Source organism: Mauremys reevesii, linkage group 6, assembly GCF_016161935.1.
Source record: "Mauremys reevesii isolate NIE-2019 linkage group 6, ASM1616193v1, whole genome shotgun sequence".
In the NCBI taxonomy this organism is placed as follows: Eukaryota; Metazoa; Chordata; order Testudines; family Geoemydidae; genus Mauremys; species Mauremys reevesii.
The window spans coordinates 39,604,149-39,622,231 of record NC_052628.1 but is presented as its reverse complement, the minus strand read 5'-3'; the positions used below and the strand labels follow the sequence as shown (position 1 = coordinate 39,622,231).

Below are 18,083 nucleotides of genomic sequence, written 5' to 3'. Positions count from 1 at the left end.
TGTGTGTGACAGGAGGTGTTTGTTTCAGGGAGCTGAGTTACAGCAGGCAGTAGACAAAATTGCTGCTTGCTAAAGGCTGGTAGGGGAGAGGTGCCTCACCATCCTGGGTACCCAGGGGGAGCATCACAGTAGTGAACAGGGAATCCGGGAAAGAGATTGGAGCCATGGGGTGCTTGCATGCTGGAGTTCAAGTCCAAATCCTCAAGTCCCTGACAGAAGAAGGGTGAAAATGAGAACTGAATTCTAATTAAAAAACAAAAAAAAAACAACCTTGCCATTTAGAGGCTAGTCCCTCCAAGTTAAAGCAGCTCTGCAGTCAGTGCCACAATGTGCACCCTTTTAAAGCCAACGGTGAAGTAGATAATAACTTCATTCTTATGATGGCTGCATATTCAATACAATAGTGCAAGAAATCTTGACAGCTGCATTTTCAGACTTTAAAGATTTTATTTTCAAATAATAGATAAAATATGTAGTTATCTCTTTAAAACATATTTTAAAACATTCCAAAAATGCTCAAAGACGACAAAAATAAATAAACATACTTATATTGTTTTCAGATGTTTTAAACATGATTTTGCCATCATTCAGATGTAAAATTTAGGAAGTTGGTCCAAGAAACCCCAGGGGAAATATTAAAAGGATTTTTCTTCAATGTTCTTCTTTTACTTTTGAAGAAATTACACAGACTTGTGCAATATCATCATACTCGTATGTTCTCTTCAAAAACGTGTCCATTAGTCTTAAGCCAGAGACACTCTAATGGGAAAAAAGATGTGTACAAATTTTAGTAAGTAGATAAGAATAAGTTTTGCACTACTGTGATCACAAAATAGTCTCTCTCTCTCTCTATATATATATATCATAGTTATGTTGTTAAACTGTGATGTCTCTTACTTGTAGTCCCTGTACTGAAGACAATAGTGTAAGTGCAAGATGGAGGGATGAACTGGGGTGTAGCTTTCCAAGCTGTCTTCCTGAAACTCCACACCAGTGGATGGAATGAGTATTGCACATTTCCAAAACCAGATCCATAGTTCTTTCACTGCTAGATGAAAGCAAACAATAAGGAATAAATCTAGTTCTTTACTATTCAAGAAAGACTGCAGAAGTACAATAGCTTGATGATTCTGAGAGCACTCATTAGAAACTCCTGATATGAATGGTTTATTACTAAAGTTAGGGTGATCTATTACAAGTCACTAAGTCTCAAAAGTTACTCAGTTACATATTGTTTTCATAGAATCATAGACTTTAAGGTCAGAAGGGACCATTATAATCATCTAGTCTGACCACCTGCACAATGCAGGCCACAGAATCTCACCCACCCACTCCTGTATCAAACCTGTGTCTGAACCATTGAAGTCCTCAAATCATGGTTTAAAGACTTCAAGATGCAGAGAATCTTCCAGCAAATGACCCATACCCACGCTGCAGAGGAAGGCAAAAAACCCCTAGGGCCTCTGCCAATCTGCCCTGGAGGAAAATTCCTTCCCAACCCCAAATATGGCAATCAGCTAAACTCTGAGCATCTGGGCAAGACTCACCAGCCAGACACCCAGTAAAGAATTCTAAATCTTTTGCTGCAGCCAGGTGTGAGTGCAATCAGTTAATCAGTTACAGTTTACAGGTAACCATGCCATGCCCACGGCAAAGCAAGCCCAGCAGCAGAGCACACAGGTGGTGCAGGACCTCATCAGTGTTTGGGGGAGATGGACTTTGGGGGTGACCCACTGCCAATCCCAGGGTAACGAATGGACACTTCTGAGCAGGCTGGGGACAGGAGGAGGAGGAGGCTGTTGTGTTAATGAAATGTTGTGTGTCTGTCTGTCTGTCAAGGAAGTTTTTTTTTTTCAAAAAAACAATTCTGGCTTTGAAAACAGTCTTTATTATAGCAGATAGTGAAAGACATGCCTGCATCTTCCTGAACAGGCCACTGTTCCTCGATTAACGTACTCTGATGCCAGATTTGTGCAAAGCATGTAGTAACTTAAATCCCACCTCATCTAACAGCCCATCACAAGCCATTGGGCATATTTACAGCTAGTAGTCAAAGACCAATTAATTGCCCTAATTAGGCTATTCAATTATACCATCCCCTCCATAAACTTATCTAGCTTAGTCTTGAAGCCCGATATGTCTTTTGCCCCCACTACTCCCTTTAGAAGGCTGTTCCAGAACTTCACTCCTCTGATGGTTAGAAACCTTCGTCTAATTTCAAGTCTAAACTTCCTGATAGCCAGTTTATATCCATTTGTTCTTGTGTCCACATTGGTACTGAGCTTAAATAATCCCTCCCCCTCCCCTGGTATTTATTCCTCTGATATATTTATAGAGGGCAATCATATCTACCCTCAGCCTTCTTTTGGTTAGGCTAAACAAGCCAAGCTCTTTGAGTCTCCTTTCGTAAGACAGGTTTCCATTCCTCAGATCATCCTAGTAGCCCTTCTCTGTACCTGTGCCAGTTTTAATTCATCCTTCTTAAACATGGGAGAACAGAACTGCACACAGTATTCCAGATGAGGTCTCACCAGTGCCTTGTATAACAGTACTAACACCTCCTTATCTCTACTGGAAATACCTCACCTGATGCAGCCCAAGACCACTTTTATTAGCTTTTTTCATGGCCATATCACATTGTGATCACCCAATACTCCGAGGTCCTTCTCCTCCTCTGTTACTTCCAACTGATGCGTCCCCAGCTTATAACAATAATTCTTGTTATTAATCCCTAAATGCATGACCTTGCACTTTTCACTATTAAATTTCATCCTATTACTATTAGTTCAGTTTACAAGGTCATCCAGATCTTCCTGTATGATATCCCGGACCTTCTCTGTATTGGCAATACCTCCCAGCTTTGTGTCATCTGCAAACTTTATTAGCACATTCCCACTTTTTGTGCCAAGGTCAGTAATAAAAAGATTAAATAAGACTGGTCCCAAAACTGATCCCTGAGGAACTCCACTAGTAACCTCCCTCCAGCCTAACCTTTCAGTACGACCCATTATAGTATCCCCTTTAACCAGTTCCTTATCCACCTTTCAATTTTCATATTGATCCCCATCTTTTCCAATGTAGCTAATAATTCCCCATGTGGAACCGTATCAAATGCCTTACTGAAATTGAGGTAAATTAGATCCACTGTGTTTCCTTAGTCTAAAAAACCTGTTACCTTCTCAAAGAAGGAGATCAGGCTGGTTTGGCACGATCTACCTTTTGTAAAACCACGTTGTATTTTGTCCCAATTACCATTGACCTCAATGTTCTTAACTACTTTCTCTTTCAAAAATTTTTCCAAGACCTTTCATACTACAGATGTCAAACTAACCGGCCTGTAGTTGCCTGGATCACTTTTTTTCCCTTTCTTAAAGATAGGAACTATGTTAGCAATTCTCCAGTCATACGGTACAACCCCCGAGTTTACAGATTCATTAAAAAATCTTGCTAATGGGCTTGCAATTTCATGTGCCAGTTCCTTTAATATTCTTGGATGAAGATTATCTGGGCCCCCCGATTTAGTCCCATTAAGCTGTTCGAGTTTGGCTTCTACCTCGGATGTGGTATTATCTACCTCCATATCCTCATTCCCATTTGTCATCCTACTATTATCCCTAAACTCCTCATTAGCCTCATTAAAGACTGAGGCAAAGTATTTGTTTAGATATTGGGCCATGCCTAGATTATCCTTAACCTCCACTCCATCCTCAGTGTTTAGCGGTCCCACTTCTTCTTTCTTGGTTTTAAACATGTAAGAATTGTACAGTGAGATGGTAGCCATGCTGGGATACCATAATATCACTTAAACGTGGGACAAGAACAAGACGACTACCAAAAAAGGTAAATGCAAAATAATTTCTTTCCTTTACTTCCTGGCCTCAGCTACAGCTGAGAATTACTTTTACAATCCTAGTGTAGCATGACACTTACAAGTCACATCAAGTGCAAACTTGATATTCAAGACTTGGATAGATTTAATTTTTTAAAAAACATCTGGACAATGCTTCTGGGGAGTTGCAGGGTAAGTGACAGTTAAAGTTGACACTGAAGGTATCCTTTATTCTTATGGAAATTAGTTGAAGTAGTCTAACTTAATGCTTATATTTACGTGAATAGTGTAAGATGTTTTGTAACTTAACACTTGTATCCACATTAATGGACAAGATTGCAGTTACACAGACTTTCACCACAGAATTTTGGCAACATCCAAAGCCATTCCAGCAGTATCACCATCACCTTTGGTGGAATTATAGCTTTATGATCACTTTAATTTACTCTAATATAAATGTATTTCAAACAACAAAGGGTAACAATATGTGGCATTACTATATATCTATATAGATATATATCTACAAAGATGCATGTTTAAAATTTACTTTAGCAGCAAGCACTACAGAAACTAAACTTCCCCTATCAAAAAAAGCGCAAAAACCAATTGATATTACCTGCAATTCGTTATTTTACATGTAATGTCAAAAGGCTCTTCCAGGTTTACAGTATCTGGTATTGTCTCCAAAGAAAGTCTTACATCACCATAACCTGGGGCCTGCAGAGGTACAAGAATAGTTAGCTTTTCAAGTCATTAGTAACAAAGCTGAAGTACTGTATTGAACTTTCATTTAGTCTAGTCTAACAAATTTAAACTAAGGCCATGTCTACACTTACAAGCTTACAAAAGCACAACTGTATCGATACAGCTGTGCTGCTGTAAAAGGGCTTGTGTAGCCATGTTATAATGATGGAAAAGAGGTCTCCTCTCAACATAATAAAACCAACTTAACTAGTGGCGGTAGCTATGTCGGCAGAAGAACGTCTCCTGCTGATATAGCACTGTACACACGAGCACTTACACTGGCAATAAACTTATGTCGTTCTGGGGCTGTTTTTTTCACACCCCTGAGTGACAAAAGTTTTGCTGACATAAGTGCTAGTGTAGACATGGCCTAAGAAATAGAAAGAAAAACAAATAAATTTATCACAAGTTAAGATGGGGGAAAGACTCATAGGAAAAATAACAAGATCTGAATTATACATGCCTTCTGACGAAGTGGGTATTCACTCACGAAAGCTTATGCTCCAATACTTCTGGTTAGTCTATAAGGTGCCACAGGACTCTGTTGTTTTTTACAGATCCAGACTAACATGCCTACCCCTCTGATACTTACACTCCTTATGATTAAGTTTTCCAATTTCTTAATTTAAGTTTTGAATGTGAGCCACATTTCACTCTCGGAGGGTTATAAAATCTTACTTGTGCTCAAAAGCAAGCGACAGTGTGGATAATGGAAATATACGTTTCCCCACACCATCCCACTAATATGTCTCATCCTGGACAGAGTTGTTTCACCCATAGAATTGATAATAATTCAATCTCTATATCCTTTGTCTGTAGAACGTCTACTAGGACTGCCAAAAATATTGCTAGTAACTGCCAGCTAGGGTGGCATTTGATGTCAACACTTGTCCACTATAATTTGAATTGAGACTCAAGTCATTTTACATAGCTCACTGATTAGCCATCATACGGCAGAGGCTTTGGTTACTACCTGCTTGGGCTGAATTCAAGCCAGCAAATGATATAAAAAGCTTTATGTTCTATTTCCAAAAGCGTTAACTGTCCATTCCCACCTGTCTTTTTTTCTTTTTCTTTCTCTTTCCTCTCCTGAGTCTCACTGAGATGAAGCACTTAAATACTAGGGTAGCGGTGGTATGTTTATTATAAGTTTTCCTGTATGAAATGTAACTTTTCATATGGCATCCTTCAGCAAGTATCACAGAACACTTTACAAAGAAGTGATGCAAAAAGATAATGATTGACAGAGTGGGGAATACATACTTGCTGGCAGGCTGAAAGGCGTATATAACGGAGAGAAATATTATTAATTTTTAAAAGTGTAGATGTGCAAGAAAAGCCTGTCTTGAACACACTAAAGTGAGCAGAGAAGTACTAAACTCATTTGAAGAGCTGAAACAGTTGCTTAACAGAGAATTCCAGATCAATAGAGCAGCTATAAAAAAGGGCAACCTCTAACTTATGGGATTTGGGGGGGAAGAGACATAAGAGGCGAACACAGGAGACACAAGCTAAAATGGGCCAAATGGGCCATGTTTTCAGTTGGATTGAGAGAGAGGAATCCAGTGAAGGTGAGGAAGAATGGAAAGGATCTGATCCCATTTCATAAATGAGAGGGTAGTTTGGCCATAGTATTTGTCACAAACCAAGGAGTAGGTAGTGCTACCTAGTGGCCAGAGCAAAATCAGAGGGCAGAACTGGAGGTGTGGTCAGGAAGCAAGCCAGTGGTCAGAGCCAGGAATTAGGAATGAAGAGTTCACAGGTAGGTAGACTCTAGGGCTGAAGTGGAGCAGGCAAGGGGTAGAGAAAGGGTTAGGTAGGAAGCAGGTCTGGAACACACTGAGCAGCCATTGTACTGCTGCTGCTAAGGGCTTTAATGATCAACTGTTGGTTCTTCTGACCAATCAGGTAGCATAGTCACTTAGTGAGGGCTTATTGGGTCCACTCCAGCTCATTCAGTTACTAGCCCCAAATCAGCTGAGTTCCTGACAGTATTCTAGACTCTCTCAAGACTAGGGATTAAGAAAAACAGCAGTGCCATTCAGCAGTAGAATGTTATGGTCTAGCAGCATCTTACACAATTAAGACGGTAAGACATAGAGCTGATGAATCAGAGGAGAGATGGATATCACATGCACAAAGCAATATCCAACGTTGAAGCTAACAATTAGACATTCCAGAATGAGAAAGAGGCCAAAAGTGAAGCCCTGAGATACAAGAAAATGGAAGGGAACATCAAAAGCTTTCATCAGAAATGAAAGCCAGCAGATATTAAGGGTGAAATCCTGGACCCACTGAAACTCCCATTAAGTGATGGCAGAAGTGATAAGCAATAAAATTAGGTTAGCAGGAGAAAACGAATGAAGAGGAATCTAGCAAGGAAGTAGTTTGATGGGACTGGAAGGTCAGAGGAGAGAAGTGTGGGAATCAGGTTGTAATTGGATAGAGAGTAAAATGAGACATTTGTGAGCCACGCAGCATGTATCTTTGAAATAGCTAAGTGTAGAAAACGCCTCACAGCTCTCATTAGAAAGAGGGCTACTGTGAACCACTGGTTTACAACAATGACAAACTAGAAGTGAACCCATCTCTGAAATTTAGAGATTCATTATATAGTCAGCTTCGGTTTCAATATGCCCAATGAAGAGGAAACTGAGGAGTATCACTGGCTTTTCAAGCACCAGCAGCTGGAGTTAAGCTACTGGAGATAATCAAATTACTTAAGTAAGTGTCCAATGAGGAAGGGGACAGAATGAAAGAACTCTGATTTTAGGTGGGAAAAGTCTGTTTTAAAGGGGAAAGAGGAATTTGCGATAAGGTAGGCTGAAGATGAGAGAGTTGGTTGACAAAAGGACAGGAAGTTATAAACAAGCAGTCTACAAGTTCATCAGTATACCTATGAAGCCCTAGGGATAAAAATAATGACATCTACAAATCCTGGCATACTAAATGAAAGGTGCTTACAGAAAGAACCATTTCCAGTTGGATGCAGGGGGGAGGGGGAGAGGAGAGGAAGAGATACTTGATGTAAGCATACATACACGTAAAAAGGAAAAGAAATGTCAGTAATTCAATGTGAATTTACAAGTGACTGTCAGAGTGGCAATTCTGCATTTCAGGTTTGTGTCTCATTGATTCCATATCAGACGTACTGTTTACAACGAGACAAGTTAGGTGAGGTAATATCTTCTATTGGACCACCTTCTGGTGGTGGAAGGTACAAGCTTTCAAGTATCTTAAGAGCTCTGTGAGCCTCAAAAGCTTACACCTGCCAGTAACAGAAGATATTACCTCACCTACCTTGTCTCTCTCAGATCTTGGGGCCAAGACCTCTACACCACCACTGCAAACAACTGGTTACAAAGAGATTTTTTTCCTGACTGCTAGTTCTGGAAGTGCAGCCTGGGATGCAATTGTCAAGTTGGTATGTGGGAAAGGAAGAACCCATCACCATCAATAAAGGTGCTGCTACAAGCCAAATATTTAACTCTTTGTGATGCCTAGTAAAGACAGTGGGGTTGCACAGTTGACTGATTGGCCCTGTAATAAGAACTTGTAAGCAACTGTTGATGAGCCACAAGAAGGAAGAATAGATTTCATTCATTTTTGCAGTGTTGGCTCTGCAAGGCTAAGAAGAGTAAAATATAAAAACTATTTTCATTAGAATAGTTCATGATGTTCTGCTTACGAAAGCAGATGAGTCCAAATGCACAAAGGGAGGAGATCTGTGAGATAAAAGGGGAGCCATATTTAAAGTCACTCCTTTTGAGACAAGAACTGCACTTCAATATGTTGGCAAACTCCATTCAAGGAATTAATTTTTCTTCATTCTCTGGTACTATGGTAAGTTAAATGCTTTACTCTTGCAATTCTAAATTTATGATCCATTAAGTTACGTTGTGCAATGTCTCAAAAATTGGCATGTTGCTATGCAAAGTAAAACATCAAGCAAGCTGAACGGAATTTTGCCTCTCATACACCAACAAAAGTCAGAAAAACCAGCATTATTGTTCAGCTACACTACCTCAGGAAACATGGTTTTTCACATTTCACAGAGCAAATCTTTGCTGAAAATTTACACTACATAGTTTTCCAAAATGTGTGTGAAGTATAAAGACACGTGTTGAATTCGGAATAAGCTCAGCTAGCAGGCAGGCACTGTGAACTATTTTCTTTCCTGTCACAGTTTAAGTATTCAATTTAGCATTCAGTCATCTTGAAAATGGATTTTCTGATTGTAAAAGACGTACCATTCTTTGGAGCTGGCTGGTCTGCAACCTTCCCCGTTCACCTAAATTGGTTTTCCATACAATGTCTAGTTTTCCAATTACTGTTACACCTTTAATCACTCCAGCTTTCTCTGCAAATTCCTGCTTGGGTTTTAGGCAGTATAAATACTGGCGAGTATCCATAGGTTGTAAATATGTCCTTGAACCAAATGTAGAGACACTAGAAGAAAGAACACGGTTCCTCAGTTTAAACTCTTACTTTCAACAGGATTCTTGATCTTAGCCTTAGAATAATTCAATAAAATCCTATTTACTTTGTGTGTAGTTTCTTATTCAAAGATGAAAGATGCCTACAGAAAGCCGTTCTTACAGAAACATGGAAAATAAGCTAAGCAGAGACAGTGACCATGCCAAACAAGGAAACACAAAGCATACAGAGAAAAATTCAGGATCAAGGAACTAATTTAAAATATTTGAAGTATAATAACCATGAGAAGTGTATTTACATGTGGGGAAAAAGCTGTCCTGGGAAAGTCAGTTTTGCTAAATTATAGCTTGTATTGTCCATTAGTTTCTAGCCTAAATCATAGTCTTCTGGTGACACTTTTTTTGAACAGGGTTATCTAGTTTAGACAAGGTTTGCACACAACTTTGAAAAAGAAAAGCACTATGAAAGTTGTATCATTTTAGACCAGAATATTAAAACATCAGCTTCATTTTAAATTCAAACAAACAGCTGTAGCACTGCCTCATTTATCACAGATATCAAGCAAGAGAGATAATTTGCACTATATTCAGCCTGGGTTCGAGGTGGGTGGAAGAGGGAGAGAGGTAAATAAGAACATGGCAACATAATGTGCAAAAATATAACGTCTATGTTTCATCTAATAATATTTGTCCTAATAATTTGAGAAAGGCGTTCTATGTACAGGAATGGAGCAGATCTCAAAACCTTAATTAAGTACATGATCATGGGAAATGGTGATATTTGTACAAAGAGCCACAGGGAGGCCTGCTTTGTCTTTAAATCTGTTTAAAATTAATAAAAACAGACAAAAGCGGAATGTGAATAAATATTCTAAATATCAGTAGTATTTCTAGCCGAAACATTTATGTAAAAAAAAAAAAGTTTAATGAGGCTTCCTGTACTCCTGTTTTTTGTGGAAAAAACACTTCAGTGTGTGAATAAGCAAGGAACTCTACAGATGACGTCAGCCAAACTGACACTCTTCCAACGATACTAAGGTCTGTTGAAAGAGGTTTTATAGGGGAAGGGAAAAGGATAATCTATTTTAGAAACTAGATTCACTCATTAGAACCTGCTTACACAGTACTGATAGTGTTCTAAGTTGCATTAAAAATAATCCACACACCTGGTAACTTTAATAACCTAGCAGTTCAATTCTATAGCCTAGAGCAACATCATCTAAATTCAAGAGCAAATTAGGCTAAACACCATCCAGTAGCACCGAAGAATTGAACTGGTAATAGCACAATGGCACTCCCTTTCTCAAAAGCTTCCTGCAATGTTACTGGAACTGGTTGCTCTACCAGAGGCTGAGCTATCTTCCAATCAGAAGGAACAGGTAATTTAGCCGAGGAAGACCTATTCAAGTTGGTGAAAGCTGATGGCTTTCGTCCTAGTCCAAGGACACCTGGGCTTAAGAACTGTATACTAAAAATCTAGCACTGGCAATTCTTCCTATCTTTTAGTATCACCACTTCATGCTGCTAGTGAAGAAACATCAACACTGTCCCCACTCTCCTCCACCTGCAAAATCTCAGATGATTTTGTCTTTCTTTGTATTGATCCTTAGTCCCCTTCTCTCTGCCATTGCCACTAGCCTCGATACCCCATTATTCTGCTCTTCCATGCTGTAGCTACACACTAATGCCCTTCCTGAGCTGGTCTGCTATACCATTTAGAAGCTATATTATAGCACTGCTCAACTGGAGGAGCCTGATCCAGAAGTGGAGAGCAAAAGTGCACCTGGTGGGTTACATCATGCTCTCTGAGAACTATTTAAAATCCAACAGAAGCTCAATCCCTACTTTTCTCTCTACTTCTGCTATCCTCTGTCCTCTCTCACCCAATCCCAGAGCATCTCTTCCACCCTCCCTGCCCTGCATGTAATTCTGCTCCAGGACAAAGGAAACAATGCTGCATGGAGGGCTGGAGCAGGCTTTACAGTCCATAGGAACAATGCTTCCTCTGCCCTGGAGCTGAGCCCCGAACAGGCAAGGAGAAGTCCCACTTTACCCCACAGCAGCACCACAATCCCTACCTTATGCACATTTTTAGATCTGACACACACAATGACCAAAACATCATCCATTATTCAAATCCCACAATCTTTTGCACCAGAAGGATTGTGAGTCACAGGATGATTTTTCAGTCATTTTGTGGTCATGGACCAGAAAAGGTTGAGAACTCCTGCTGTCAGGTATATTAAAATAAATACTATATTTTTCTACTGTCTTGCAGGGCCATTCTGCTGACCTATCTTGGTAGTTGGCTCTAGTGAGTCTTATTAGTTGTAACTGAGAAGTATAAAAGGGTTACAGCTCTCTCAAAAGCAGAAAGCAGTAGGGGCAAGGTCAAAGGTGTCCTGCAGGGAGAAATCCTAGGAAGAGGCAAGGTTAGAGAGAGCTCAGGCTAAAGTTTGTGTTTAACTAAACAATAAAGGAAACACCAAGAAGGGAAGGGAGTAAACTTTCAATATATCTAGTTTGTATTGATCATGTAAGGAGAGGTTAGCAGCACCAATTTCAGTGTCTGAATACAAATATGACATTAAAAATAGCATCTATACAAATAAAACTGTTGTAGAGCTAGGAGTGGGAAAGGGTACATGTCAGAGTAGGGGCTCAATTCTTTAGTTCCCCAAAGGAGAGTTGAGTACTGCCAACTGAGCTATAGACTACTAACATTATGCTAATTTTATACTTGTATCTTAAGAAAATTATATTTAATATAGTAGTTTGAGACAAACAAGAGTTTCTCTCTCAATTTTTCCTTACCTTTCCCCAGCTTTGTTGACAGTATTTAGTTCCGCTACATTGTACATAATAGATGGCTCTAATGAAACCTTCTCCATAAACATCGGAGAGGTTGTAATATTCTGAATCTGAGCTTCCAGAAATACTTCATCTGTCTGGAAAAGCAGAGGACCAAGTTTATAAAAATGTTACTAGGATTGTAAAAAGTGCAGTGTTTTATTGTTTGAAAAATATTAAATCACAAATGTGATTAGTTCATGCCTGAAAATCAAAGCTACAGTAATTAATGCAAGAAAAAAAATCTCCATCCCAATACAATTAATGGGAGCAAAAGCATTAGTTAATTTATCTTGCCAAACAATGGATGTGGGATAGCTGTACTACATTCTATCACCTATTCTTTTTAAAGGTTTTGAATGATAACTTCTCAAGGCCTTCTTCAAGGTAGCAACAACTTAGGTTTTAGCTAAGATAATTTTTGAAGTAATAGAACAACAGTTAGGGAATTGCAATGCACATTAAAGACATGCCATGCCAAATTACTGGTGCATCAAGCTAAGTACAAGAAAAATAAATATTACAAGAATATTTAAAACAGGTAGCTTATTTATTGAACTGAAATACAAGATATTAGATATATGCTCTAAGCTTCTAGTATTGCTTTAAAAGGACATTGAAATGCTAGCTACAAAGCAATCCAAACTCCTCCCTTGTTCAGCTACATCATGCAACAGTTAACATTATGTAATCCATCATTTCATTGGCACTCTATCTCCAAAAAAAAAAATCTATGAGAAACATCAGGTCTCCCTTTAGTGTTCATGTCCAAGAATGGTCCATGCAAGGTGTTCTAGAATGGGAATCAGTCTCCACATGGTTTCAACTGTACGAGTTCAGATGGAGGCTGTCTGTCACCAAGGAAGGTTGGGTTTACCCTTCAGCATAGAAAACAAGGAACTGGGAGTGTGTGTATATTATGGCTCCTCTAGAGTCCCACATAGGTGACAACACCTTGGAGTTCTAAAGTCTTAAGACTAAAATAATTGCTGGAAAGTCCACGTTATCAGAGGCAGAAAGCATTGGGAGAACTGAAAAGAAATTCCTTTTGTAATTAGTTAAGGACCAATCCTGCACCAACTAAAGTCAATGGGACTTGCGTTGATTTCAGCAGGAAATAATCTGGGCCCTTTGTTAGGATTAGGGAAAGGGTACATATTTTCTCTGCTATGTTTATAGGGGTTTTTGGGTTTTTTTTTACTTTTCTGATTGTCTGCAAATAAGTCTCATTTTATGTTATGCAAATAGGGTCTTGCATGTAAATTAAAGCAGACAAAATGGGATAAACATTCTCCTATAATTTACCCTCAAAAGATGCTATATTAAAAGCAAAAGCATGGAAGGGCATTGGAGACCTCCATTATGTCCTAAAAAATTAAAAAATGCAAACTGAGGAATGGTAGTAGTATACATACAGTAATGAAAGCCCACCAAATCCACATGCTATGGACAGGTCCTACACTTGTGGGAGAAGGTGGAGAGGGAGTCAAGTAAAAATACTGTCCTCGTAACTAACATTTCTCAATTAATATAGTGTGTGTCAATTTAAACTATCATCCAAGTATCTCTATTGTCAAACTGTTACTGTTTGAAACTATATATATATATATATATATATAATCCCATAAATCCATTGCTTAAAAATCTCCATTTACCCAAATTTCACATCAGTTATTTTTAATGCCGCAACCATCAGCAAAAATTTAGAAAGAGTTATGTTGAAGGGGAAAAGAAAAAAAACAGCACAATGAAAAAGCAAGATAGTTTAATAAGGCCAAGGCTGATTAGTTTTAATAATATGGTTAAATTCAAGTGCTTATAAAAAATTCAGTTCATTTTAACACAATGCACACCTTAACCCTTGAAGTAAAATAATACTGCAGAAATACCATATTAAATCATCACTGCATGCAATCAAAAGTTTGAAAGCATAGTTCTAACTAGCATGAAGGAGGATAGAAGACATTTGGTGCTCTCTCCTGAAACCCACTGTCTCCACCTGCTGCAAATAGGAAAGGATTTATTACAGCTTAAACAAGACGATAATCTTGTAGCTGAATTTTGATATTGGAAACAGTTGATTACTACTGTTCGACATTCTCCCGAAAGCGAAAATGTAAAAAGGGATTAAACTCTGTTTCCCCAAACATGAAAGAAGCCATTATAAAATTCTTTGTCTAGTTTAAAAAATAATAAATAAAATTAAAAAAAAAAAAGATAAAATATATATGCCTGCTAAAATTATGGTAAAATAATTTGTAGAATGACCATTCCAAAAAAAAGTCTCAACTTTTGGTTTCAACAATGGGTATTAAAGAAAGAGCTAACATTTAAAAAGGATTATATATAGCTGCATATATTAAAAAAGAATGGATGTGAAAGTATCAGTTAATTTTATGTAGAACATTGCTTTTCCATTATGTTTTTAAAATAAATAATCTTAACAGGCACAGAGACAAATAGAAGACAATTTAAAAAAGCATACATATTTATAAAAAAATAAATAAAAATTACCACAGAACTGAGGTCACTCTAATGGGAAAATAAAAAAAAAAAAAAAAAGACAGCATTAGAGAAATTAGGGTTAAATGTTAAAGAAAAAGGAGGATAACTAACTTTCAAACAAAATGCATTTCTGCATTTTTTGTTCCTTCTAAACAAGACTGCGTTAGTAAGAGAAGAATGTAAATAAAAACAGATACAAACATATATAACTACTATATCTCTAACAAGGTACCAGTAGCATTGTTAAATAGTTAAACAGCATTGCTTATAATTATGCCTCTAATTTTTCTGAATGCTGAAGAACAAATCCAATATGGGAGAGGTTCTGAGTATAAGATGAGTGAGCTACAGATAAAGGTATGGTGAGATAAGCTAATGAAATCAAAGGTGGTTAGTCCTTTGGCAAGACTGAACTGGCCAAGTTTATCCCTAGTGTAAATCCATATTGTGATTTTTTTCTGAGATGGATGATGAATGGAACTGTTCATATATAAGGCCAGGAAAAATGTGATATATGCTAGCAAAATACTCATTACCTACTGTTAAACAATGGCAAAACTCAGAATAGCAAGTTCCCAGGAAAAGCCTATTACTACAGACAGATTTCTCAACAAGGCTAATTGCAACTGTAAGCTTTTTTTTTTTTTTTTTTTTTTTTTAAAAAGGCCCAATGCAGCAAATACTTAGGCAAGAGAGTACTTGTACTCAAATGACTGCAGTGTTTGCAGGACCAGGATCCTTTGGGCTTGATCCAAAGCCCATGAGAACCTTTCCACTCACTTCACTGGGTGCTGCTTCAGGCCCTAAAATTCCAAGGGATAATGTCTTCCTATTCATTTATATACGAAGTAACAAATCCTGGTTCTGATCCCGATTTGGGACTCTTGGTGCTACTGCAATACAAACAAAGACTTTACATATTACCTCTTCTCTTGTCTCAACAGGAAACATGTTATAACTCTTAACTTTTTACTGGAGAGTGGTAATCCAGTCTCTTTAGCGGGAGACCTTATGAATAGGTAATATCCCATTTGCAGTAGTCCTTACAGTAATTTAGTAGGTTAGTCACCCTTTAAAACTTTTAATTACTAGACCTTATATACATATAAAATACCTTATTTGTAGCTCCCTCTTATACCCAAGGATCATTTTCCTTTCTTCACAATGAGAAGGCTTCAGATTTCATCCAACAATGTTGCTATTAACGTAATACTACATGGAACTTCCAACCAAAGAACTGCTTTTGATAGCTCTTCATTTTGTTTTGGCTTTCCAATTATCACAAACAGCAGTGCTAATTGTACTTTAATAAATGAAATTACAAACCAGACAAATCCATTAATTGTATTTGCTATGCAAACAAAATTCTTAATAAATTTGGAGTTTTTATTCACCAAGTTTTCTTATTGAAATGATTCCATTTATTCAGATAGATACAGCGTGGTCACATACTATGATAACAAAGCTGTCTGAATTCCTGGACAGATAGAACAGAATGCATTACAACAGCCTTGCAACAGTGTTTAAAAATTTACCAGCTCAAGCACCAAATCTACTTGGCCACCCTTTACTGTGATTATGATGGATGAATGGATTGATAGATAATAGTGGAATGAGGGGAAAAGGAAGATATTTCATTCACCTGTTAACATTTTCCCCCTTCCCCTAGACAAGTGGGTAAACAGAATTTTGGAAGGCTGTAATAGTTATACCATCATATGGTAATTCAGTATTTTTACTGCAGACCCATATTTTCAGCAATTTGTTAGTGGGCCTAGCTAGCACTTAGTATAAGGGTTCAGATTTAAGAAGTTTTTTATATTCTCATGTAATTCAGAAAAAAATACCTGCTCTTTAAAAATTTACTGTAGAGATTCGGTTTCCATTCTTTATGAGGATATTTCAGGACAACAGGACATTCCATTTATGGAGTTAGCTGACACTTTTGTTCACAGAGATCCATGGCTTACCCCTGTGCACTTTCCAACTGGAATACTGCTACTGAAGCAATAGTAAATCCACGATACAAAGTAGAAGCATTTATTTTGCCCCCGGGAGAACTTTACTTTACTAATGGCACAAATATTTGCCTTGCAAGAGTATACTGTAAATACTCCTGTCACTGGAAATTAAAAGAAGATCATCCCAGTTATCTGAAATAATCCATTTTACCCACTCAGAGTCTGATACTGTTTAAATACCTCACTCCCAGAGAGTTTAGTTAATGCAGAAGGACTCAGCCTTGCAAGATTAGATTAAATTTAATCATATACACCTCTACCCCGATATAACGTGACCTGATATAACACGAATTCGGATAGAATGCGGTAAAGCAGTGCTTCGGGGGGGGGGCAGGGAGGCAGTGCTGCACACTCCGGTGGATCAAAGCAAGTTCACTATAACGCGGTTTCACCTATAACGTGAGAGCCAAAAAATCTTACCAAGGACAGCGTTATATCGAGGTAGACGTGTACTTTAAGACGACTTTTAAAAAACTTTAATACAGTTCCAACATATACATCTTTTCTGAATTTTAATCTGAGCAAAAACCTAGTAATTAATGTGCTATTCATTGGCAGCTCAGGGGAAACATCCACAGACTTCCTGTGAGACCTGGGCAAGAAGACAATCTTTATGCCTCAGGTGCCCATCTGTAAAACAGGAATAATAATCCTTCCATTCCCCTGCATTTATCTGTCTTGTTTATTTAGACAGCCAGCTCTTTGGGACAAGGACTGTCTCTAAGTGTGTGTATGTACAGTGCCTGGCACAATGGAGCCCTGATCTTGTTTGCAGCTTTTAGGTATCAGAGTGCATGATTACACCTCTAGAAAGTCTACAGTTTTCTTTAATCAAATCCACTCACAGTACATATGAATAAATGCATTTAAGGACTTTATATGTTAGCAAACTAGTTTAAATAAGTTTCATGCAGAGGGTTTTTTATCTTCTCCAGCTCTGTGTATTTCAGTTCCTCTCACCCCCTTCCTTCATCCTATGCTTAGGTCCTAAAATGAATGAAGTAAGTATCTTCAACTTTATTCTTGTGGAATTCCCTTTCAAATGACTCCCCTCAGATTAGACCAGTGGTTCTCAACCAGGGGTATGTACCTCTGGTAGTACACAAAGGTCTTCCAGGGGGGTACATCAACTCATCTAGATATTTGCCTAGTTTTACAACAGGCTGCATAAAAAGCACTAGTGAAGTCAGTGCAAACTAAAATTTCATACTGACAATGACTTGTTTATACTGCTCTATTTACTATAGACCAAAATGTAGGTACAATATTTATATTCTGAATGATTTATAACTATATGGTAAAAATGAGAAAGTAAGCAATTTTTTCCAGGAATAGTGTGTAGTGACACTTTTGTATTTTTAGGCCTGATTTTGTAAGCAAGTAGTTTTTAAGTGAGGTGTAACTTGGGGGTACACAAGATAATTCAGACTCTTGAAAGGGGTACAGTAGTCTGGAAAGGTTGAGAGCCAATGGATGAGACAAGCACATTAGGTGGATGATTCTGAAGAAATGATCAGCAAAGAAATAGTTACTTTATTTAGTAACTCAAACATAATTTAACACCCACCTTGCAACAGAAGATCTTGAAACACCTTACAAGCATTAATTATCTGTACAACATTGCTTTGAGGATAGTACTAAATTCATGTCAGAGGTAGGGAATATTAAGAAGAAATTAAGTGACTTGCCCAACACCAT

At 37.9% G+C, this 18,083-nt stretch overlaps 1 protein-coding gene across 5 annotated transcripts in view; it reads right to left on the bottom strand.

The window, feature by feature from the left end:
- Positions 1–427: 427 nt before the first annotated feature.
- The window catches only part of TRAPPC13 (trafficking protein particle complex subunit 13), a 48,771-nt gene continuing 31,115 nt past the window's right edge, over positions 428–18,083 (bottom strand). For 2 of the 5 annotated variants that reach the window (XM_039544910.1, XM_039544914.1), the window contains exons 8-13: positions 14,374–14,391; positions 11,824–11,957; positions 8,824–9,022; positions 4,446–4,546; positions 898–1,048; positions 428–759 (exon numbers count right to left, since the gene is read on the bottom strand). In XM_039544910.1, the coding sequence (XP_039400844.1) occupies positions 652–759; positions 898–1,048; positions 4,446–4,546; positions 8,824–9,022; positions 11,824–11,957; positions 14,374–14,391 (711 nt within the window). In that variant the 3' untranslated portion in view covers positions 428–651. The remainder of the gene's footprint in view (positions 760–897; positions 1,049–4,445; positions 4,547–8,823; positions 9,023–11,823; positions 11,958–14,373; positions 14,392–18,083) is intronic. The other 3 variants (XM_039544911.1, XM_039544912.1, XM_039544913.1) reach the window with 3 other exon arrangements.